The sequence below is a fragment of the Seriola dumerili genome, unplaced genomic scaffold (assembly GCF_002260705.1).
Source record: "Seriola dumerili isolate Sdu_G_001 unplaced genomic scaffold, Sdu_1.0 BDQW01000088.1, whole genome shotgun sequence".
NCBI classification, from domain to species: Eukaryota; Metazoa; Chordata; class Actinopteri; order Carangiformes; family Carangidae; genus Seriola; species Seriola dumerili.
In genome coordinates this window covers 14,804,107-14,827,717 of record NW_019174343.1, presented here as the reverse complement: position 1 = coordinate 14,827,717, position 23,611 = coordinate 14,804,107, and the positions used below count along the sequence as shown (strand labels likewise).

Here is a 23,611-nt window from a genome sequence, read left to right as displayed (position 1 = left end):
GTGGAGGAGAGGACGGCCTCTCTGGTTTTCTGCTGCTGTTTGTCTTCAAATCATGGGATAGTAACAGCATTTTTGTCTCAGGGTTTTTGTACTCAGATTTGGACAATGACTGTTGAGCACTGTGAACACTTTTCCTCTCATCTCCTCGTGGGATTACCACAGGAATAGTGTGTGTGCATGTGCTTATGTGTGTGTCCTTCCAGCACTATGCCTGCTTCTGATAGTATTGGGTCTAGCAGCAGGAGTGGATCATCATGAGAGGGGGTCACCACCAGCGAGGGTGTGGGTGTCAGCACCTGTTCAGAAAACTGCTCAGCAAATGTGGCTGCTGCTTTGTCCGAGTCAGAGGTACGTAGATGCTCTGCTCTTCAGGAGGAGATTTACTGTAGATGTTTTCTGACCGTGGGATAAAGTCTACACATCAAGTTTAAAGGATTTTCCTTTTTACTCATATTTAGTATATTAGGTTGTTTTTCTGACTTCCCAAAGATGTTGCAGACAGTTAATTTTGTTAATTGTACATCATGTTTTGTAATCATAGCCAATGCACTCAGGTGTCCCTTTCTCTTAGAGTCCTGCAAAGCTAGAGCTGGTTTTTATATGGTATAAAGTAAAATAAAATCTACTCAATCTTTCTTTACACATTTATTTCCCAAAATGTTATATTTTCCATTCATTTACTTTCCAGTCTTACTGGAACACTAAGAGGGTCGCAGCTTGTAGTAGATTACTCTAAAACAGAGGATGATGCTGTCTGAGCAAAGTTATGTAAGGCACCTGCTGCATATGTCCTTCATGTTTAATGCAAAATTTAGGGAAAAAGTGGAGATTATTATGTGTCCTCCCTCCTATCCACCTGCTAGGAGGTTTATATAAACAACAATGTGGTAGCCAGTGGACGGAGATTAGACTACTTGAAGGAATGCTTCACTCCTTGTATTGTGGATGTCATGGCAACCTCAAATGTTACCTGAATTTGTAGAAAAATGGCCAAAAGAACGTGTGAAATATACTCAGAGATGGTCTAAAAACCACCTCCACTTACAACCCAGCTCTTACTGGTGTCAACCATTTCTATAATACCCATTTCTACTACACACCAGATATACACCCCTTGAGGCTAATTATAGACCTCATGAGAGGCTAATTAACATCCTACAGTTTTACCTGTTGTGTGTTTGTGGTTTGTAGAATTGTGTAAATGCAATACTGTATGTACAACAATCAAGCAATGGCTAATATTTTGACAGTAGGAGGGATTAGCCTAAACGTGAAAATCCCTATATTAATCCTACTGACTCACTATTGTTGGTGACTACCTCAGCCAGATTTAGCAACCAAGCAAACAGTGTTACCACTGGGCAGGATGCTGTCAGCAAATAGCAGTTTATAGAAACAGTAACTGCAGAAAGTAGCTAGAAAACTGCCTTTTCATTTCCTCTTGACTTAAGTTTGTCAAAAATAGTGTCTATTATATGGTATACTTGTACATTTGTGAGGCAAATGCATCTCTGATACAAGTATTAGACAAGACATAGCATAGGTAGTGTTACTTCTATTTTGAGATGTGGACTTTGATTGCACCATGGTGGGCTACTTGACATCTGGGATGCTCTGGGTTAGAGATACTGAGAGCGCTGATACTCTATATTGATCATTGCTTCTACCATTAAGGGGATAGAGAGCTAAAAAACAGCGGATTATTCCTTTAAATGTGCATAACCGCATGAAATACCAAAATAGACTTTTAGAAAGCATTCCCAAAAATAACACAGGTTTTGTTTTTGGATTTTTACCTAGAGACAAGGTAGAGAGTCACTTTCACAAATTGTCTTCAGGTTTGATTCACTGTAAATTTTCAGGCTGTGTTGGGAAGTGATGTGATACAGGTACAACAAGAGGTACAACCCAGTGAGTGATTCATGTTCCAAACAGTCAAAAAAAAAAAACAGTGATAAAGTCACATCTGGATCTCTGGAGTGTCTCTGAATATGCTTCTGATCACCGAATCATGGAAACACAAGAGTCAATGAGTCACTGTCCCGACATTCCTTTCCATAAAAAACTAGACCCCTAACCACAGACACACGCGCACACACACACACACACACACACACACACACACACACACACACACACACACACACACACACACACACACACACACACACACACACAGTTTGTATGAGAAAAGAGAAATAGATATTAAATCACACACACATCAAGGATAACACAGTCCAAGTTTTTTACTGTGCTTCTTGATGAAGAGTGACAGTGTCTCTGAACTTCCAAGTAGCTGACTCGGTAACTGTGCTGCTAAAATGCTTTAGCTACGGTTACATGAGTAACAAATCAGTGATTGATGGGGTTTTTTTCTGTTTTAACCAACTGTTTGGAGTTTAAATGTTTTTCTTTTTTACGCTCCATTTTAATTATTTAACTAACAATATCATTTATTGATATATTTATACATGTTTTATGTTTTCATATTTTGGAGAAATCAGATAACTTTTCATACATTTCGTCAGTTCTGGGAATACATATGTAGCAGTTTGGCAGTTAGCATAGCACAAATTTTAAATACTATGAGATGAAGGCATTAGTTTACATTACAAAGACTTTGCTCTCTTATCTTTTTGTTCCTGCTGTAGGGTTAGTTTTTTGTTGTTGTAGTTTTTCCATATCAGATGCATTTCTGACTGCTGTTCTGTGTGGATATATGTGTGTGGCAGCAGGTAAAAACAGAAAGTGATTTCCTTAATCTGTACCCCTACACTACTGTGACCACTGTTTCAGAGGAAAGGCAGCTCTACACACACACACACGTTTGAGCATGCACACACACAGGCACATACATAAACACGTAAACACGTCCCATTACTGCCCTCGACTCCTAAATCCTCAGTTGTTCCAGTTGCTCGGGGAGTGATTACAGAGCAGCTCCTCCGTGAGCTCCACTGCTCTGACAGACCCACAAATAGACGTGTGAAATGTGAAAATGAAAACACTTGTGTGCTGAGATGCCTTGCTTTCTCACCTTTGTTCACAAAGCTTAATAGAACATCTATGGCACTTTTCTCTGGGATACACATCGCCTGCGTGACGTGATGTCAGTATTGCTGTTATACAAGATGCTTTCAACCCCGTGACTCTAAAAATACCTTCTTTCGTCTGTTTGTGAGTCTGTGGATGAGTTTGCTTTGTGTTTATAGAAAGACTAGCAATCAAAGTCAGGGTAGTATTGGCTCTCTTTTTTTGTCTCTGTTTGTCTCTTCCTCCATACCTTTTCAAGGAGTGATGTACTTTTGCTGGGCAGCCTTTGCTTCGTTTTTGAGTTGTTCTTATGTGCACTTGGGTTTTTGATGTCACTCTACCTCCCCTGAAGACTTCTTCCCCATTACTTCTTTATTTTGCAACCCCTCTCTCATTGAGTGTGTCATTTCATTTGGTACAATGTCCGACAGCTACAGAGAAACACCACCGGATAAAGTATGTTTGGGAAACTTGCTTGGAAATTTACTTGAATGTCCTGCCAGCAATCTCACTGTCTCATTACACATGCATCACTCTGGCTCAGAAACCAGCATGACTAATAGTCCATTAGCCCACCAGTGTGTGTGAGGTTGTCACTGCCAGTATGTGAAGAAGTAAACATGATGACTAACAAGCACAAAAGTGTTTAGTTACACAGAACACATACATATGTGGTAGACTACATATCGACTTAGCCATTTTGCATTTTTGAATTTGATTGCTGGGTGTTTTGCTCTAATATTGTCATTGAACCATTGGACTGGCTGATCTTTATTTTCAACTGGATTTGCATTAAAGCGCACAATTAGTCAGTGAGATGTGGTCTTGTGTCCCTACGAGGGAAGGGTCCAGCAGGTGCAGACAACTCAATCTCCTTTTCAGCATTCAAAGTGCTTTATATAATGCATTAAAACATGAGATATGGATGAAAACAATAAAATGCTAATTTAAAGCATAGAAACCCTTGACAGGAAGAATATGAACAGAAACAAGTAGTGACAAACTCACAGAGAATGATCACCTGACTCTGCGTTTTAGTGTCTTTCAGCTCATCGTTCAAGTTCACTGTTTTGATTCATTCTCAGCAACATACACATACACATAACAGCTGCAGCAGACACCTGTTTTCAGCCAAAAGCTTTGAGAAACCTGCTGCATGCTCACTGCTTAGCACCAAACAGCAGACAGACAAAGTTAGCAACTCGCTGTTGAACATAGTGGAGCCTGTATCAGCTAAAGAGCCAGATATTTACCCATTGTGAAATGTTTGAGACCAAGACACTGACACCTATCACCAGACACGACTTAAAATAAATGCTAATGTTTCTGTATAAGATGATAATATGTCAATGTTGTGCTGACAGTTTAAAGTTCAGTCAAAGGCAGTGGAGAGAGTAAACATTTTAAACCTCAATTTAGAAGTATAGTCAAAGAAGGGACAAGTCTTCTGTCCTCTGGACGTTTGTTCCAGCTCTGTGGTGCATAGTCACTCAATTCTGTTTCTTCATGTTCAGTTAGGACTCGGGGCAGCGGTAAGGAGGGAGCTGTCTGATGCCAGTGCAAAGACCTGTGAAACTTGTGTGTTGCATTTAATACTCAGTTTTAACCTGAACTCAAACCTGACCTTAGCCAGACCTTCACTGAGAGGAGATGGAGTAGACTGAGATGATTTTTTGGGGTGAGAGACAAAAACTACAGTAGGAAGAGTGACCACAGTGTACGAGCGAGATTCAGCGGCCTGCGGTGCCGTGGGAAAAAGGAAGTGGTGTCCGACAAGATTGTAGAGACTCGAACTGGGTCAATTGTCAACATGCAGGATGTAATCACATGTGAGGGTGAAGGGATATTAATCATAATCATTCTTGTCATAGATCAGAAAGACACACGCTGGTCTGATTAACAACTAACACTGTCAAACTCACCAAGGACAGTTTAAAAAGTATCAGAATCGATGCAGGAGAGCCAGAGCTATCGACCAGGCTGCAGTATAGTCTGTTAAGCTCTCTTCTTTCTAACGCTACACTGACAGATGTTTTCATTTTCAGACTTCAGCCGGAACCAACGTTGACATCACCTGAGGACATTTATCGCACTTCTCACACCTCACACTATTTTTTTTTTCAGGCAGTTCAGGCCAAGGACTGAAAAGTCAAAGCTGTTGGTAGCGGCTGCATCCAAATTTATACCATAGGATAGAGTAGAGATGAGTATGTGAGTAGGTGGTCGATCTAATCAGACCCTGGTTTAAGCTTGAGCTCCATTCTGTACTTTATCTGCGACAGTGACATTATGCAATAAAGCAAGGACCTAAACATTAGCATGTAAATGCTAAAGGTCCTGTGCCTGGAATTAAAATGTAATGTGGAGCTAGGAAGATGACATATTTATGTGTGTGTGTGTGTGTGTGTGTGTGTGTGTGTGTGTGTGTGTGGTTGTTGTGTGTGTGTGTGTGTGTGTGTGTGTGTGTGCGCGTGTGTGTGTGGTCTATTCAGTCACTCTCCCAGATTGATAAACTGTGCATTAATCCTGCTAAGGATTGAATGGATGCAGACAATGTGAGAGTGGCTGATTTGTAGGTTTGTTGATGACAGCGATGTGGATTGAGGTATTTTTCTTGGCAGTATTTCAACAGGAAGTGAAGCAGACCTTTTGAGCCACAAATGGTTGGCGCTGATATCAGTAATGATGATTTCATCCAACACTGTGTACATAATATGAAGCACCAACAGCAATCAGGTCCCATATACACGTGGCACACAAATGAAGGCCTGGCACGTAACATGTGCAAAGCTTTAGTCATGCTTGGAGCTGGTGAAGTGTCATCATGCTCTTTGAAGCACCGGTCCAACAGCTTCTCAATAATTCCTGCTGTTACTGACTGTGACCATTTATGGGGTTGAGTGGGGGAAGTAGTTAACTGTCTCCAAACCATCTGCCTTAAGAGAAAGAGAGAGAGAGAGAGAGAGAGAGAGAGAGAGAGAGAGAGAGAGAGAGAGAGAGAGAGAGCACCTCAACAGCACTTCCATGATATAAAGTAGGTCATGGAAGCAGCACTCGCTCTCCCATCGGAGCCAGATAAGCACAAATGTACTCTATCATGAGAACGGTCTTCTCTTTATACACCCAACAATATAAAAGCAGTTTAGTTTTATAATGTAACTCTATGTGTAATTATGCCACTTAGCCCTCAACTGTGCCGTGACATAGCGTCTCAGTGTTTTGGTTTAAAAGTAACCAGAAATAATTCAAGTGGATAATATCCACCCCTTGCAATTACACATTGTGATTCAGCGATGGATACTAATTCCTCATTAAATTGCATCACGTCATATTGTTCATTGATGACAGACAATGTCCTACTCTAATTGATAAACTGCCACTTTACTCATAAATGAACTACCAATTAAAAGATGTAGAGTTAAAGTCACAATAAGCCAGTCTTCAGGAGTGGACAGAGTCACCTGAACACCTGCAGGTCTAAGACACAAAACCCCTGCACATTGTTATCATTCATAGCTTTTGTATGGGTCAGTAAATTAACTGAACAACTGAAGACAATGTGAGGAAGTGTGGATATGGAAATGTAGGAAATCACAAAGTAAAATGCATAATCCAAGTAAAGCCAAGTGACTTTCCTTTTCTGTTGTGAACGGAAATAAAAAAATATTCCAAAAACTACACAAACAGTCTGCTCAATTTCAGCAGCAAGTTAGTTTCTGCTCTCACATTTCAAACTGTCAAGCCGCGGGGTTGTACAATTTGCTGGCAGTGTTTGAGCTGATAGTGCTTCAGTGCAACAGAACAGGATTACTGGCAGGTTGATTGACCCCATGCTAATGTTTGGTCCTGTTAGCTGCCATCTCTTTCCATCTGGGTAGGTGTGTTGTCTGAGCCAATGGGGTCACAGAGAGAGAGAGTCAAACCCCTCCCAACCTTAAACCATCCATCAATCTGCCTGCACTAGAGAATTTGAGTTACACACGAAGCCACCTCCACAGCTGACAAGTCACACCAATCAGCCTCGCTGAAGTGTGAGAAAAAACTTAGAATTTACATTAACGTTTCACTATTTTTGTCGACACAAAGTTTACACAAGATAAAAGTGTTCAATGTCATTTGGATGTCCATAATTCCCGCCTGTGAGGATGCGTTCACAGCATGCATGCTTGCACGCACTGCTGACACTCCCTGCAGTCCGGATGGTGCTCCAGCTGTTGCTCCGTGGGAAAATGACACATTACATAAGTGTCTCAAACAAACACGACAAGCTGAGTTGCTCAGCTCAGCAGTGATTTGGACGTCACAGTGACCATCACACACAATTACGGGTCAGTTCAGAGAAAGTGTCGATGTTTTCGCAGGAAAACCTGCAGTATGGCGCACTTGTATCATTTCAACAGATGGTGAGTTGGTCATTAGTGGTCCTGTATGGCCTGACCTTGATAGATTAAAAAACAACAACAACAACAACAAGGAGACCAGATGGCTATATTTGTGTGTATGTGGACTTTTGTAGATGTTTGCAAAAAGTGAATTTCTGTTTTTATTTGGGTCACATAGTTGAGGATGTGGCTGGTAAAGCCAGTCTGACATTCTCTGGTCAATTGTTGGGATGTTTGGTCTCTTCTTATTATACTGAGCGAAACAAAACTACTGTGAAAAGTGACAGGAAATACATGAGAGAGACAGCGGCATGCAGTGAAGATTGTGAGACAGACTGGATTTGACAACACAGGCTTTATCTGTTTTTATGACAGTGTCGATTGATAGGTCTATACCTTTGGTCCAGAATGAAATATCTCAATAATATATATAATAATCGACTCTGAAATTTGGCGCAGACGCTCATGGTCCCAGAGGATGAATCCTAATGACACTGTTGATCCCCTGACTTTCCCTCTATAGTGCCAACAGCAGGTGAACATTTTTTAAATTATTTTTAGTAACTTGTCTCAATGTCTAATGGACTGATTTGGTGCAAGCTTTCCATTCAGGATGAATTATAATGATTGAACCTTCAAAATTTCAGTCGCTGCAGAACTTTGTTTTATGACCAAGATATTTGCAAAACTAATGACCTTCCCATCATTCTCAGCTGTACTTTGTGTTTTTCTGAATCAGCTTCCTTTCTCCTATCATCCTAAACTGATTGATTATCGTTGGTCAGCATGAATTGTGATAAGATTCATTAGGACCTCTCAACCCTTCCCCCAAGGATCAACAGAAACACACACACACACACAAACACACTCTCTCTCTTTACACACACACGCACACACACACACACACACACCCTGACCCTCCACACTTCCCTCTAAATCATCCCATTACTGAAATGAGTAATGGAATGTGACTTTGCCAGATGATGAATTAGTTTAATCATTGAAATTAATTATTGAAGCCTGATATAAATGTCTAGATTGTTTTATGGGAGACTAAACTTTTGTCTGACAGTCAGCTCAAGGGACCAGCATGTACAGTACATATATGTGAGTAAAAGCAACACAAAAAAGCCAGTGTCATGAACGGTGGATGTGGTATTTAGGGAAGATTTTGCTAGTCCCCATTAAATAGAAGGAGAGCTGAAATGGAGCAGGAAGAAAAACACATCATTCAGTATTTTACTGTCAATATGGTGTCTTGTTTAATAGCTGTATCAGGCAGTTTTGGCAAATGGCTGACCCAGATTTTCACTGGCTTCTTGAAAGCTTGTTATTATGATTACAGCTTACATAAATGTGCTGACAGGGAATAGTGGCTTCTGGGAAGAGTCCAAAACGACAAAGTGGGGCTCCTGAAAGATTCCACTTTGCTACCATCAGCAGAACAGAGTGAAATGTTGCTGTTAGGATGCCTGATTAAAACAGTGTGGTTGAAGATTAGGTACCAGTTTCCACAGTCTAGAGACTTAAAGCGGGAAACAAGATCCAGCTGTGGCGTAAAAGGGTGTCAGCTCCAGTGTTGGTCAAGCCTGGGTAGTAGATCGAGGGCAGATTAGTGCGGACGTGATGAGATCAGTTTTAAATGACTTGAAGTCACAGAATCCAAAAAACTCCCTCGAACCTTTGAATGATTCATCCACTGTTCACATTATAAGTCGGCACGAAGGTGAAACAGGGGTCAGAGTTGTAGCCGCAGAGAGTTTACAGTCACCACAGTTGGTACAAGCAGGACTATAATGATTTATAGTGTAATTTATAGCCCAGTGTAGATTTTCAGATCCAGTATTCACAGTGTCGTGATTCCATGGAAAAAATATTAAAATGAATAACCAGTGGTGGCAAATACATTTATTACTCAAGGACCATACTTACTGTGTGTACAATTTCAAGAAAGCTGGACAATTTTTGAAACTATTTTGATTATAAAATAGTTTGAAATGAGCTCCTCTTTGACCAGGAACAACACTAACATTCTGGCTATGCATCAATAATAATAATCTAATCATACATACTAACATAACATTAACAGTGGCTAATCTGCTTCATAACAAGAACCTTTACTGTCTATTTAAAGTACATTTTGTTAAAACTGTAAATACAGGATGTCTATATTCCTGTATTTCTGCATTTATCTAATTAAAACGTCATTCCATCCTACACAACATGAGGTCTGCCTCTATGAATACAAATAATGCTTTTGTCATTGGATTGAAAATGAGACTGTCTGTGTTTAGTTATATTTTATTTTACATCCATCCTGTCTTGTAAAGTTTAGTAAAAAAAAAATACTGTGTGAATTACACAGATTTCTTTGGTTGTTGTTACCACATTTTTGGTTTAGCTACATTTTCTTTTAACACTGTACAACAAATGCTAGCAGTCTAACTGGTATAAAATTTCCAGTTAAATGCATGAGTTGTGAGAACAGATCTGTTTTTGTGTTTATAATAATTTAGGACCGGTAGGTACAGTAGCTGCAGCTACTAAAGTTACAGTTAGGGTTTAACACAGGAAATTGAACAACATTTTTGTGCAGAAATCTGTCTGCGCCATCTGACCTGAGAGGATGTACCCCACAATTAGCGGCTGTATTTTAACCCAATCCTTTTCCCCCTTTTCTCCCCCTTCCTCTCCCTCTCACTCCCTCTCACTCTCTCTCTGCAGCAGAGTCGTACTCTATGGCGGGCAGTGATGGTAGTATCGCCCCATCAGTGGGCTCTGTGCCCCACCAGGCCTCAGGCAGCTCCAGCCCCGGCTCACACTCCTCATCTGGAGGATCACGGCACCCTGTCAGTGCCCTGAAGAAATGGCTCACCAACCCCGTCCGCAAACTGAGCTCTGATGCCAGAGGAGGAGCAGGAAAAGTCGAGAAGCAGATGTGCAGGTCAGACGGGAGGCAGCCGCCTTTGCTTCTTTCCCACAGTGAGGCTCAACCGAGGCCCCTGGAACCGCACGGTAACTACACCATCCTCCCCTCTGGAGACACGGTGAGCCATAAAGACTTACATTACACATTTATTCACCCTAAGGAAGCACACTTTGTCTGCTTGTTTCTAATGGCTGTTTATTTTTGTGTTGTACAGGTGTGGAGAGACAGTTTGGCAAGTCCAGCAGCTTCTTCTCCTACACAGCCGTCGTGTCAGAGCCACTTATCTGACCTCCTGCAGGACAGAGACACACAGAGTCTAGTAATGACTCTATTCTATTCTATTCTATTTTATTCTATCCTATTCTATTCTATTCTTCTACTATTTTTGTCTTTTCTATTCATCTATTCAATGTTGTTCCGTTAAATCTTTTTCTATCTCTGTTTACATGCACCTACACACACACGTTTGTCCTGCTATACTTGTGAGGACCCACACGCACACACACACACACACACACACACACACACACACACACACACAAAGTATGAGCAGTTTGTATGAGAAAAGAGTGAAAATAGATATTTAATCACACACATATCAAGGATAACACAATAAAGTCCAAGACTTTCATTGTGCGTCTTGGTGAAGCACACGCATGCAAATCAATACTGAGAGGTCTTGATTCAAAGGCTTTTTCTGTCTTTTTGTCTGAGGCCAAATTTAGATTTGCTATAGTTGGATTAAAGGATCAGAGTCATAACAATCATATCACAAGTTGTCAGATATTCTATTACCATATATAACAGTGGTTCCCAACCTCTGGGCCAGAGACTGGGACTGGACTCAGGGACATTCGTCAGTGGGCTGTGAAGAAACAATATGATTCGACAAAAAGGAATAATAATTAAACTTTGTAGATTGTAGTTGGCCCGAACTAGTTAATATTATGAAGAACCAAAATGAAGGGAGATTTTCTATGATGATAAAAGGAGATAAAACACATTATTTATGTGTTTTAAAATCCAAATATTTGATCTGCATTAGAGACAAGCCATTACTTTGGTCGTTTGATCTACAAGTCAAGTCAATATAAAAATCAGATGCAGTGCAAAAAATAGTTGGGAAACTGTTGTGTATAATACTTATAGGTTACTATTGTGATGAGATGAAATTACACAGTGTATAAAATGGTACTTTTTGATAAGAACATATATTGAAATGAGTTGAAGAAAAACACATTTGAATGTTTGAATTATGGAGGTAAAACACTCCCAGGACAATAACTATAATTCTCTCACTGGAGCTTCTCTCATCATCAACCCTTAGGTAATGCAGGTCTCATAAACTAATAATTTATATGTATGTACTGAAGCATATACACTGAAATATCAAGGCAACTCACACTCAAACTATGAATTATAAACATACACAGATACCTCTACATCCTGTTCAGCTGTTTCATTATCAGAAAGGGATCTTATTTTCACACATAATTTTACTTCCATCAATTGTGCCAAATGAACAGAACATATTCTCACATTTTGTTGCATATTTTGTGTGTGTGCTCACACACGAGCGCACACACCGCTTCTTTCTTGAAACCCTTCACTGTACTGAGCGCTCCTTGAAAGGCCCTGGTGAATGGAATCAATCCTGTGGGCTTTTCGAGACGGCATCTGGAAGTAATCAACTAACCAAGCAGTTTGTAACAGGCTGAAACAGGGTCAGGGTTGGGGGTGAGGAGTTTACTCTGAAATTAGAAGAAGAAGAGGCCTAAAGGCAAGGTGAGAAACTGGCCTTTGGATGTCGGGCAGTTCTCCTCCAAGGATGACAGAGTCAAGTTTCATAAGCTTTACATAACAGATAAGTAGAAACGGGTTTTGAACAGTTCAAATCCTTTCACCTCTCAAGTCAGCTCGATAAATTACTGTCCTCACTTTTAGCCTTTTTCAGTCTAATAGCCTGTTGGGATAAAATTACGTCATAGATACCTTCAGCTTTATATTTACTTTGGCTCCTTACTCCTCTATTCTTGTGCTGCTGTGATTAGAAAGACTTATCGTCTCTTTAAAGCAATAGTTTGACAATTTGGGAAATACGCTTATTCGCTTTCTTGCTGAGAGTTAAATGAGAAGGTTGATACCACAGTGATGTCCGTATGGTCAATATGTTGCAGGAGCCAGGATAGAGACTGGAAAGAGGGGGAAATGAACACGTTATATCTCTGTTGTTTAATCCACACAATAACTTAAATGTAAAAAAGACAGGTTGATAAATGCAAGAACATTAGTTCACCACATAATCCCTTGTTAAACAGCAAATTATCACATTTGTTTGCACTTCAGTTTCTGTACTACAGGATTACACAAACAGTTGAAACATGTTAATTAGTGAGTTTTAGAGGTGCTAGTAAGTGTTACCTTTGGACAGAGCCAGGCTAGCTGTTGCCCCTGTTTTCAGTATTTATGCTAAGCTAAGCTAACCAGCTGCTGAGTACAGATGTGAGAGCAGTAATCAGCTTCTCGACATGAAAGCATGTGTGTGTGTGTGTGTTTCCCAAAATGGTGAACTATTCCTTTAAAGTTTTCATGGTTTTCAGAGGAGATAACTGCTGTAAGAGAGGAAGAAACCTCAAGAGCAAACACAAAGCGAAGCTCAGCAGTTTTAATGGAAGTTAAATCTGATGATTTTTGTGGGCAGGCTGCTGCGTGAGGATGTGAGCAGTCTACTCAGACAGTGAGAGAGCGAAAAAGAAAAAAAAAAAGGTAAAATAAACAGAAAGTGCATATTTGACCTACAAACTGCCTCCACAGAAGGATTATCATCTAGTGCACTGAGGCAGAGAACAAAATGTGGTGAGACTATGGTGTGTCAAGAGGATTAGAGTCAAATTCACATTAGATTATACTGCTTTTAGGTGAGGCGTGGTATTTGTTATATAACAACTCTCCATGCGGTGGTCAGTTATTCCTGACCTCTTTTATATGACTTGACAAATTGTGCAAATGTTGCTCATTATTCACCTTCATCCGTCAGGCCTGATTCCACTTTTCCAAATTTCTCTGCCCAACAGTCTCCTCAGCAGCAAGGAGAGACATTAAAAAGTGATTATTACTCTCAGGTTACTTGAGATTTAGGGGGTGGGGGTGGGGGTGGGGGGCAGGACTTTCCAAAAGAGGATCAGCGAAATTACCCTACTGATGTTTTCTCCAGAATTAAGACCCTCACATCTTCTTATTTTTCCGCAGATGTGTGCTGGCTACGTCAAAGGATGCTGAGGCTATTCAGTTATTTCAGTGTGAGTGGCTGATGAGCGGTGGTCAGGCGTCACTGTGCGCCACAGCCTTTCACCAGTATTTAGATCCTTTGCTTAAGTAACAGCACCAACGCAGCAATTTGAAGATACTCCGTTACAGGTTTAATTCCTAAGTAAAAGTACAGAAGTATTATCGTCATATTCAAATGTCCAAAGTAAAAGTGCATACATGCAGAAAAAAATGGGCTTTGTGATTAATGTATTATTATATGACATTATTTGATAGTTAATACTCATGCATCCATGTCTAAGCAGCATTTTACTGTTACAGCTGGTGGAGGTGGAGCTACTTTTAACTGCTTTATATAAAGTTTTAGTGCAGGGGTGACCTCACTGTAAGAAGAAGAAAAAAAAGTTCTGCTTCACAAATGTATTGTTTTCTCCTTTTTTTTTTAAAATCTTTGCTTTTTTGGGGGAAATACTGAATAATTTTACCTCTTTTGGCACCAACTTGTTGTTTAAATGAAACCATCTGAAAGGTTTTAGGGGGGAAATGTCTCTTTGGTGGAACTGCTAACAATGCATAGTCTTCAGAAACATGTCAAGGGGCCTCAACTAGACGCTGCTTTTACATAACGGGTCCCAAGCCAAAACACTGGGAACCTCTGGTTAAATCTTTGACAAAGTAACTTCACATGTTGTTTTTGATTTTAAAATTGTATTCAATAAAGTAGCTAGTAGCCATTAGGTAAATGTAGTGGACCAGAAAGTTCAGTATTTCCCTCTTAAATGTAGATAGAGAGAAGAAGATAGAAAGAGGCAGAAAATAGAAATACTCTAGTTAAGTACCACAAAATTACTGTGCTTACTTTCCACCACTGTGTTTGTTTCCTCTTACATAATATGTTACACTGATGCTCACCAAAAGCTGCACTATCTTGTTGTGTGTTTTAGAGTCAAAAATCCAGCATCAACACTCTCCAGGGAGAAGACAGCTGCCCTGTGACTGATGACTCAGGTAGTCAGTGGTCTGCCACGGTGGACAGCGAAGAGGAGAGAAACATTGCCTTAGAGAAGAGCATGTAGGTGTTCGGCTTCTACGTTAAAGGAATAGTGCAACGTTTCGGGAAATACACCTGTTCACTTCCTTTGACGAGAATCAGGTGAGAAGATTGATACCACGCTCATGTCTGTATGGTACAATGTGAAACTGGAGGCAGGAGATGGGTAGTTTAGCTTCATGTAAGAAATAGAAATGGGGAAACAGCTAGTCTGACTCATCTGTCCAATAGTAATAAAATCTCTATACAAGCACCAGTTTATGTGCCAGACTATTTCTTGGCTGCACGCACTGACTTCAGGGAGTTTATGTCCTACAGAAATAGTCTAACACATAACCTCTCGTAAAACTAAAGTTTATTATGTTTCCTTTTTTTTAGTGATCAAAGCAATGAGACATAATGTGTTGATTAGTGTGCTTTGGAGGATTTTGCTAGCTGTTTTCCCTTGTTTCCAGTCTTTATGCTAAGCTAAGCTAACCAGCTGCTGGCTGTAGCTTCAGAGTGGTATCGATCTTCTCATCTCACTGTCTGTGAAAAAGCAAATGAGCGTATTTCCCAAAATGTCAACTGTTCCTTTAACAACTATAGGCCTACATTTCTGGTTTTTATTTTTTGCCTGATTATCATGTATTTGCTGTTTTAAAATCTGTCCTTCAGATATGTGCTGACAGAACTCATAGAGACAGAACGGTTGTATGTGGAAGATCTCGGCCTCATAGTGCAGGTGTGTCTCTCTTCAAGGCTTCAAATAATCTGTTTTCATACAAGACAGAACTCAGACTTTTAATCAATAACACTCTACAATATTTATGTCTTAAACTGAAAGAGTCTGGAAATGATCAACTTCTGATTGATGTGATTACTGTGTGTGTGTGTGTGTGTGTGTGTGTGTGTGTGTGTGTGTGTGTGTGTGTGTGTGTGTGTTGTGGTGTGTGTGTGTGTGTGTGTGTGTGTGTGTGTGTGTGTGTGTGTGTGTGTGTGTAGGGCTACATGGTCACCATGGCCAATCAAGGAGTTCCAGAGGACATGAAGGGGAAGGACAGGATTGTGTTTGGAAACATCCACCAGATCTACGACTGGCATAAAGAGTGAGTCAGAGACGTCTGTTTCGTCTTTTTTTTTTCTCCCCGCTCAGTTCCTCTAATTCGAACGATCTCTTATGGTTTACATTTTTACTTTTAATGAGCTTGTCATGTTTTTTTTGACAGTTTGCCATGTCCCCTGTTTCTTGCCTATGTGTGTGTTTGTTTGTTTGGTCTGTTCCTCCCTGCTTCGTGTCACACAGTTATTTCCTGGCAGAGCTGGAGAAATGTGTGGGTGATCCAGACAGCTTGGCCCAGCTCTTCATCAAACATGTGAGTCCCCAGATCAATGAATAACAAACGTAGAAGAGAACTCTCTGTTTTCATTTCGCCGCATGTTTTGACTTTTGCTGAAGGTTGCAGCCGTCTCACAGCTCAGGGCTGTAACTGTGTGTAAAGCGTTGGCCCCGTGCCACTCAGATGTGACTTCATCTTACACTTCAATTGTCCGCAGGTGCAGCTGCAGAATAAAAGGTTTTGTAATCACTGTGGTTTCACTAAAGCGCCGTCAAAGCCGACAGTCAGCGTGAAAGATGGTCCACAGAGACCATGCTGTGTGTGAAAATGAGCCATGAAAAGTATTCACCCCCTTATGAACTTATTCATATTTTAGTCTTTTTCTCTGAAGATTGAAAAAAAAGACCATTTAATGTCAAAGTGAAAACAAATCTGTGCATATTGCTCCAAATACTGAACAAATAGCAAACACAAAACTAAATCAAAAGATGCTGATTCAATGATATAATGCAGAAATACACAGATAAAAAAGGGTGTTAAATACTTTATATTGTCGCTGTACATATCAGTTTCAGTATGTAATCTTGCGGGAGGTTGGGAGGATAAACTACTGGAAAAATGTTTTGATTTGGTGCAGCTTTTCCAGCTCACCTTCTCTATCCCACTGAACTCAGCAAAGTGTAGCATGCTTGATTGAGCCACGCCAAATTAAACCATTCTTTCTCAGCCACTGGAACTATTTAATGAGGCAAAGTTTCTGCACTGATTTCACCAAACTTCCACAAAACTCTCCAGGGGAAGAGAAACGCAACAAAAACGGAGAGGAAACTAAGAGTCGGAGCAGCTCAGAGGTTTTATTCCCTCTCTGTTCTGGCCGTTCATTCTTCACACGGCCCCTCACACGCAAAAAAACACGTGTTGTTTAGAATAACTGTCACATGGACTGTTTCTCTGCCTTAAATCTGCAGGAACGACGTCTTCACATGTACGTGGTTTACTGTCAGAACAAACCCAAGTCAGAGCACATTGTCTCTGAGTACATTGAGACCTACTTTGAGGTGACTAAACTTTTATATTACAGTAGATTTAACTGGAGCTCTTTGAAGACTTTTTATTTATATCTAAAACCTTTTGTCTCCTTTGTTTTTTTGTTTTTTTTTACCTGACAGGATCTCAGGCAGCAGTTGGGTCACAGGCTGCAGCTCAATGACCTGCTCATCAAACCTGTCCAGAGGATCATGAAGTATCAGCTGCTGCTGAAGGTTTGATGTTTAATGTCACTATTTTACATAATTTCTTGTGTATTGGATTCATAAAATAAAAACTGTAAGAAAAGATTTTATACAACCTGGCAATACAAAAGTTGTTCCTATTAATGGCTTATAACTGATCTGAAAAGTAACTAATTTATTAAAGCCGTTCATTAAAGTATACAATCCCTTTATAAATGGTGATTTAGTAGAAAGTGGTACTGAGATTAAACATAAAATTACATGAAAGGGAAAACTAAAAAATTTAAACTTTAATTAATCTTGAAATTAATGGAACTTTTTGTCATAAAATAGAAAGTTAGTTATCCCATCAGCCTGTAGATGCACAGAGATTGTGTTAGAATTAAAGCATGAAAAAGGCATGTTTCTCTTCCATTAAAAAATCCCTAAAATACTAAATAAAATTCTCTCTTTGACTGGTTCCCTCAGGACTTCCTGAAGTACTACAGTAAAGCGGGAAGGGATGTTGTGGAGCTGCAGGTATGAGCTCAAAAATACAAATAAGTATTGTGAATCTGTAAGTGGCAAACATCTATCTGTGCACCAAAGTCTCATTTTCACTTACTGATTTTCAATTAACTTGCTCCATCAGAGGGCCGTGGAGGTGATGTGTTTCGTGCCAAAACGCTGTAATGATATGATGAATGTAGGCAGGCTCCAAGGTTTCGAGGTGAGCTCTCTCATCGCAGATTAAACACGTATCCATGGCAACTTGTGGCCTCTCACAATGTTTGTGACATACATACTGTTTCAGGGTAAAATAACAGCTCAGGGGAAGCTGCTGCAGCAGGATACATTCTCTGTCAGCGAGCAGGAAAGTGGCTTCCTGTCCAGAGCGAGGGAGAGGCGGGTCTTCCTGTTCGAGCAGCTGGTCATCTTCAGTGAGCCAATTGACAAGAAAAAAGGCTTCTCGTTGCCAGGGTACACGTTTAAAAACAGCATCAAGGTTAGAGTAACACTATATTTCAATGCATCTTCGGTGTAGTGTTTTTCCTTGGTGTTTAACGTTAGGCTGACGTCTGCAGGTCAGCTGTTTGGGCGTGGAGGAGCACTCTGAGGAAGATCCATGCTGTCTGGTCCTGACCTCCCGGGGGACGGACAGCAGTGTGACACGCTTCATCATGCAGGCATTATCTCCGGAAATACAGCTGGCTTGGCTTAATGACGTGGTCCAGATCTTAGAGACTCAGAGGAACTTCCTTAATGGTACTAGAGTTTAGTAATAAAACTGCAGATGTAAGAGTTCGGAGCGTATGAGTAATGTGACATCTCTTCCTGTCCACTGCAGCCCTCCAGTCCCCGATAGAGTACCAACGCAGGGAAAGCAAGTCAAACAGTCTGGGCAGGAACATGAAGTCTCCAACTGCGTCAGCATCTGGCCTGCGACCTCACTCCTCGGCATCCATGGACCGACGTCAGCAGCCCCGCCTGCTTTCTTACAACGCCTCCCTGCCCTCTCTTCATCCGCCCAAACACTGCCCTGCCTCGAAGGCGGTGAGTGTACAGCAATAACACCATATAAGTTTAATACACAAGCATGCATCTTTCCTTCTCTCACATCTTCTTTATTTGATTCATGTCTCTCTTTTAAGGTTTCTAACCCTTGTGCTGTGACACCTCGAGCAGCTCACTCGCCACTGTCCTCCCACCGTCAGCTCAGTTTGTGCACAGAGGTGAGACACGACCGTGAGACGTCTAACGGTCTGACGCCCTGCAGCCAGCACAGCATGCAGGTACATCAGTCTTCATTTACACAGTGCAAAACAGAATTCATATTCTTAAGATGACGTATTAGCATATCATACGTTTTTATTTTTATGTTCGGGTTTTGAGATATCAGTGTCTGAAGCCATCACGGTACAGTTCAGATGAATCCAGTTGTAAAACACGACGGTCTCTCCATTACTCTGGATAATCCACTGAACAAACTGTGAACAGGTTTCATTGTGACTTTTTCTTCAGTTGAAAGTAGTTACACCTGTGAACAATTCCTTTGACAGACAGGTCGCTTCATACCAGGGGTGGCTTTTTTTTTTAAATGTATTTTTAAAATTTGGGTGAACTTAATGTATGAAGAGCGACTTAACAGCAGGTGGAAGTCGTGTGTTTGCTGACCTCCGCTGGTGAAACCTTGCACCTTGCTGCAGTGACGTAGAAGTGTGTGTGTCGTCCACAGTGACATCCCTTGGTGCGGTCAGTGGTGGTGATTTAAACTTGACATAAGATGGAGTAATGCCTAATTTTGAGCTTATACCTAGTTAGTTGGTCTATGGTCTTTATACACTTTATAACTACAGTGTTATTTATTGTTTACAGTAGAAATAAATTCACTGGGTTTAAAGAGTAGATCAGATCAGTGGAGCTGTTACCTCTGTGGCAGCAGCCTCAGGCTGTTTGTTGTCATGATCACTGGTGATGAGGGGAAATGACTCTGAGTGATTTGGTCAAATATCCTGTTGTTGTTCCTGCGTTGATTCAAAAACCTGGATGACCTAAACTCTAGATGGTGTCAGTCAGTCATCTACTTTATGCCAAACCCCCTGACCTACTGTTTTATCTTGTTGGCTCAGACTTCCACCAAGAGGAGGAAGTGGTTTGATCACGGTGCTCTTATTAGTCAAGTTTATCTGGCCTGATTCCACAAAGTCACTCCCGTCCTCTTGTTTCTCCCTCTTTATGTTTTTGGATCAGCAGCGTTTGCATCCTGCTTTGGGTGCAGACGTACAAACAGGTTTCCTATGTAGCTGATAACTTTTTGTCAAAGGTGCTGATCCCTCAGGCGTCAAGCCTTTGTCGCACCTTCCTCCCTGACTGTCTCTAATATTGTAAAAGTAAAATCCAGTGTCTAACATCAACCTAAAGTTGTAGTTTTTCATGTGGTGCATATCAGCGTTGGAGAAGACAGACATTTAGTATACATACATCCTTTTTAAAGCGGCACTAATCAATATTTCTGTATCAACAATTGATCAAATGTCTATGTGACGAACCCAAACTTTACTGTTTGGGTTTATTACTCTTAACCATTGTTTTTATGTAAAACAAAAGCTCTATAAACTTACTGCACCTGCTTATCGCCAAAAGGCAGAAAGACACAGTTAGCAGCTAGCTGTTGAACGTATTTGAGCATTTAGCTGCTAAAGTGACAGGTATTTTTCTCAGGAGTTGATGGACACCAAAAAACAGAGCTAAAAGGAGAGTAAATATTGGACTTATATTCACCTTGTGATGTGTAAAATAGCAGCTGATTACTCACATGTAGTAGTATAACGCTCACCGCTTGTTGTGCTGCCTCCACGTGGCTAAAAAAATTAATTAATGCAGCTTTAACACAATAATTTGTTATAAACTTTACTCTGTAGTGAATATTTTTAACATTTAAATCAGGGTGTTGATGAATCTTTTGAATTCTAATCTCATTGTTTTATTCTCCGGTGGTTTAGAAATTAGGAATAATTTAACTGACAGTGTGGCTACTGTATTTCAAATGTATTTTACTTTAACACAAAATAACGTCTTTGAGAATCATGTATTAAAATTTACAAGAAAGAAAATATTAATTTGTTGCTTTTTATTTCAGGGTGTGACTGCTAATCTCCAGGCGGCCACATTTAAGGGTGAGGGTGGGACTTATTCATCACATGGATCAAACAACCTGGATCAGCTCACAGAGAGCGAGCAGTAATGCCCCACGATGAAACACAAACTCACTTTACCCTTCTGAAGTAGGAGTGCGTCGACTGAGTCAGAGTGCTCTGTCAGCGTTGTTTGACTTGTTTCACTCCTGCAAAGAAGTTATCAAGGTATCAGTGTCTCCATCTTCACATTTTGTCCCAAATTTCCTTCCAAGTTTCTTTCAAATTCCACCATGGTGCAAGCTAATCTGGATTTGATCTTGGTTTAATTGTGTTCGTCAGAGTGTGTGTGCGTACACTGCATATACACATCTACAGGGGGTGATGACAGATGAGATGAAGTGTGTGAAAATATGTTTTTGAAGCACCACAGAGACTTCATGTACTTCATATTGTATATGTATAAATTTCTTACTTTTTCCACTGAAATTTCCTGATGGATATTTTTGTAATGCATAATATTTTTCATAAGGGACCAATTCCTTTTTTCCGCCAGAGAACTGGGCTCTCACATCCCTTAACACAGTCGTGCTCGGTTTCCTGAAATGGCTGTATCCTTGACTTCACTGGGTGACTGTAGATTCCAGTTTCACTGTGGGATCTGAATCCTTTCGAGCTGTGAAGTATGTCTGTGTATTCCCTGAAGATTAGCAAATATCTTGTGTTTTTCCCGTTGGTGGGCTATTTTAACCCTGCCATTGTTAGAGTGTTATCTGAACTAAACACACAACAACTCACACAAAGCGCGTGTCATAATCGAGCAGAAAGAGGAAAAAGGGAACAAAGATAAAACAGAGGTGCTCATGTGTCACTGTCATCTTGAATGTAAATAATCTCATGTGGAATCATATCAATAAAACTTGTTATGTCTGATACACACAGAATTAAAGAGAAATGCTGTTCAGATATTTGTCATTATTTATGTAAAAAACTTGTTGCAGCATAAAACACTTCCTCACATGTTTACCAGCACATTATTAATAAAATTGGCCCATGCAAACACGTACCCTGGAGGATATGAATACTAAGACTTTTTGAGCGTGGAACAGTTTCACAAGCTTCATTGAAAAGATCTATTTTCTGTGATTTATTTATTTAATGTTTGTTTCATATGTCAATTTTCTTATGATAATCAACGTCAGAAGCTCCTTTTAGCACCAATATATTATAATGTACAGTGTGTCTTCATGGCTTTCTTTGTTTCCACTGTCTGTATACTGCAGCTTTTCTGCTCTGATGATTGCAGTTTGTTCCTTTTTTTTTCAAGATTATCTGAAATATGTATTTAAATTTGCTTTTAAATCTGATCGTTGCAGAGGAGCCTTTTCACAACAGTGAACCTGTTGGAATACAGCGCCCTCTAGTGGAGACATACAAGAAGCCCCTGCTCATTATTATGAGTTAGTGAATCATGCAATCAAGTCATCACGTTCCCTAACTCACCAACTTATCAACAAGTTTTTGTGTTATGAATCTAATATTTGTAGACAAATTTAATTTTTAAATGACTGGTGAGTTATTGTTGAACTGTGGGATTAACAGGTGCTGGTTGTTACTCTTCACCTCTGAAAATACAAAGACAAAATTCCTGTTTGTGTCCTCTCTGTGGCCGGTGGTACTGTGGCCCCACATGGTTTTGTAAAAGCCTTGCAGCGCTTGAGCACTCCACTCCAGGTGAACCACTACCTGGTGCCCCTTCAATTCCCTGCAACACACTGAGCATCACAGGTTAGCTTGTTTGTGCCGACAGCCATCTGACCGCGTGACACATCAAGTCCCAATGGCCCATTTTTCATTTACACTGTGCTTTAGTGCAAGTGAGGTTGGGGACTCGCACGATGTATTTACACGTACACTGCCTCAATTAACAGCATCTTTTACGACTTGTCTGCTTCTTATAAACACTTTCACATTCCCGCACAACAACAGAGATGTGTCTGTTTGCTTTTTGGCCTTTTTCCATAAATAGATAGTTTACAGTGCATCTACACTTCCTGTCCCTGTCGCCACAAATCACTGTTCACCTCCCTGACGAGGTGAGAGGTTCTCAGTCAACTATGTCCCAATATTATTTACATTCATTTCTGGCAAATATGTGACTAATAATAGTTCACTGATGCCTCATTCAGTTGTTGTGCATCAGTATAACTAACATTTTAGTAAAAAAAATAAACAATAAAGTTCTGCTTTTTTACTATTTCCTCATCTAACTGTTTGAGACTTTAGCTGCTTTGATTGGCTTCTTTTTCTTCCTCATCCTCATTAAAAACATTTACTCTTGGAATGCATTTAGCAATTGTTTGGCATTAGTCACATATTTAATGACTGAATTGATGTGAAAGATCATATGAACCCAAGACTTCATGATACAGGTGCCAACTATTGAATTTGTCTTGTTCAAACAAATATCAAATTATATTCACATCAAATAGTAAATGTGAAACATAAACTGAATACTGTGGGTTCAGAAGTCACAGTCCAATATTTATAAGAGCGATGATAAAAACTACACAATAACTATGACTCGTGCTCGAAGACGTTTCTGTTTTATAATGAAAGTCTCACACTTCCTGGAGCTGGACAGAGATGCCTCAAAGGTCACTTGACTATAATATAGACTGAACCCTTTCACCTCGCCACCCCTGAAATATAGCACAAATGTTTTGGATATGACAGAGGTTTTTTTTTTCCACAGACATTTTAATATGTCAACATTTGAAATAC

General features: G+C 40.2%; 1 protein-coding gene across 3 annotated transcripts; it reads left to right on the top strand.

Annotated features, from left to right (window-relative positions):
• On the top strand, nt 1-21,791 carry LOC111221697 (rho guanine nucleotide exchange factor 25-like). 3 transcript variants are annotated; one of them, XM_022745206.1, is made up of 16 exons: nt 1-348; nt 10,143-10,462; nt 10,559-10,663; nt 14,556-14,683; nt 15,320-15,386; nt 15,647-15,750; nt 15,948-16,017; nt 16,950-17,039; nt 17,151-17,243; nt 17,682-17,732; nt 17,845-17,922; nt 18,007-18,198; nt 18,278-18,458; nt 18,541-18,746; nt 18,845-18,985; nt 20,833-21,791. In XM_022745206.1, the coding sequence occupies exons 1-16, from the start codon at nt 255-257 to the stop codon at nt 20,935-20,937; spliced, it is 2,025 nt and encodes a 674-aa protein (XP_022600927.1). In that variant the 5' UTR covers nt 1-254; the 3' UTR covers nt 20,938-21,791. The 3 variants fall into 3 exon arrangements, with proteins under 3 accessions (XP_022600927.1, XP_022600928.1, XP_022600926.1); XM_022745207.1 differs by having other exon boundaries at nt 10,140-10,462; nt 18,845-18,925; XM_022745205.1 differs by having other exon boundaries at nt 10,140-10,462.
• Nucleotides 21,792-23,611: the final 1,820 nt, after the last annotated feature.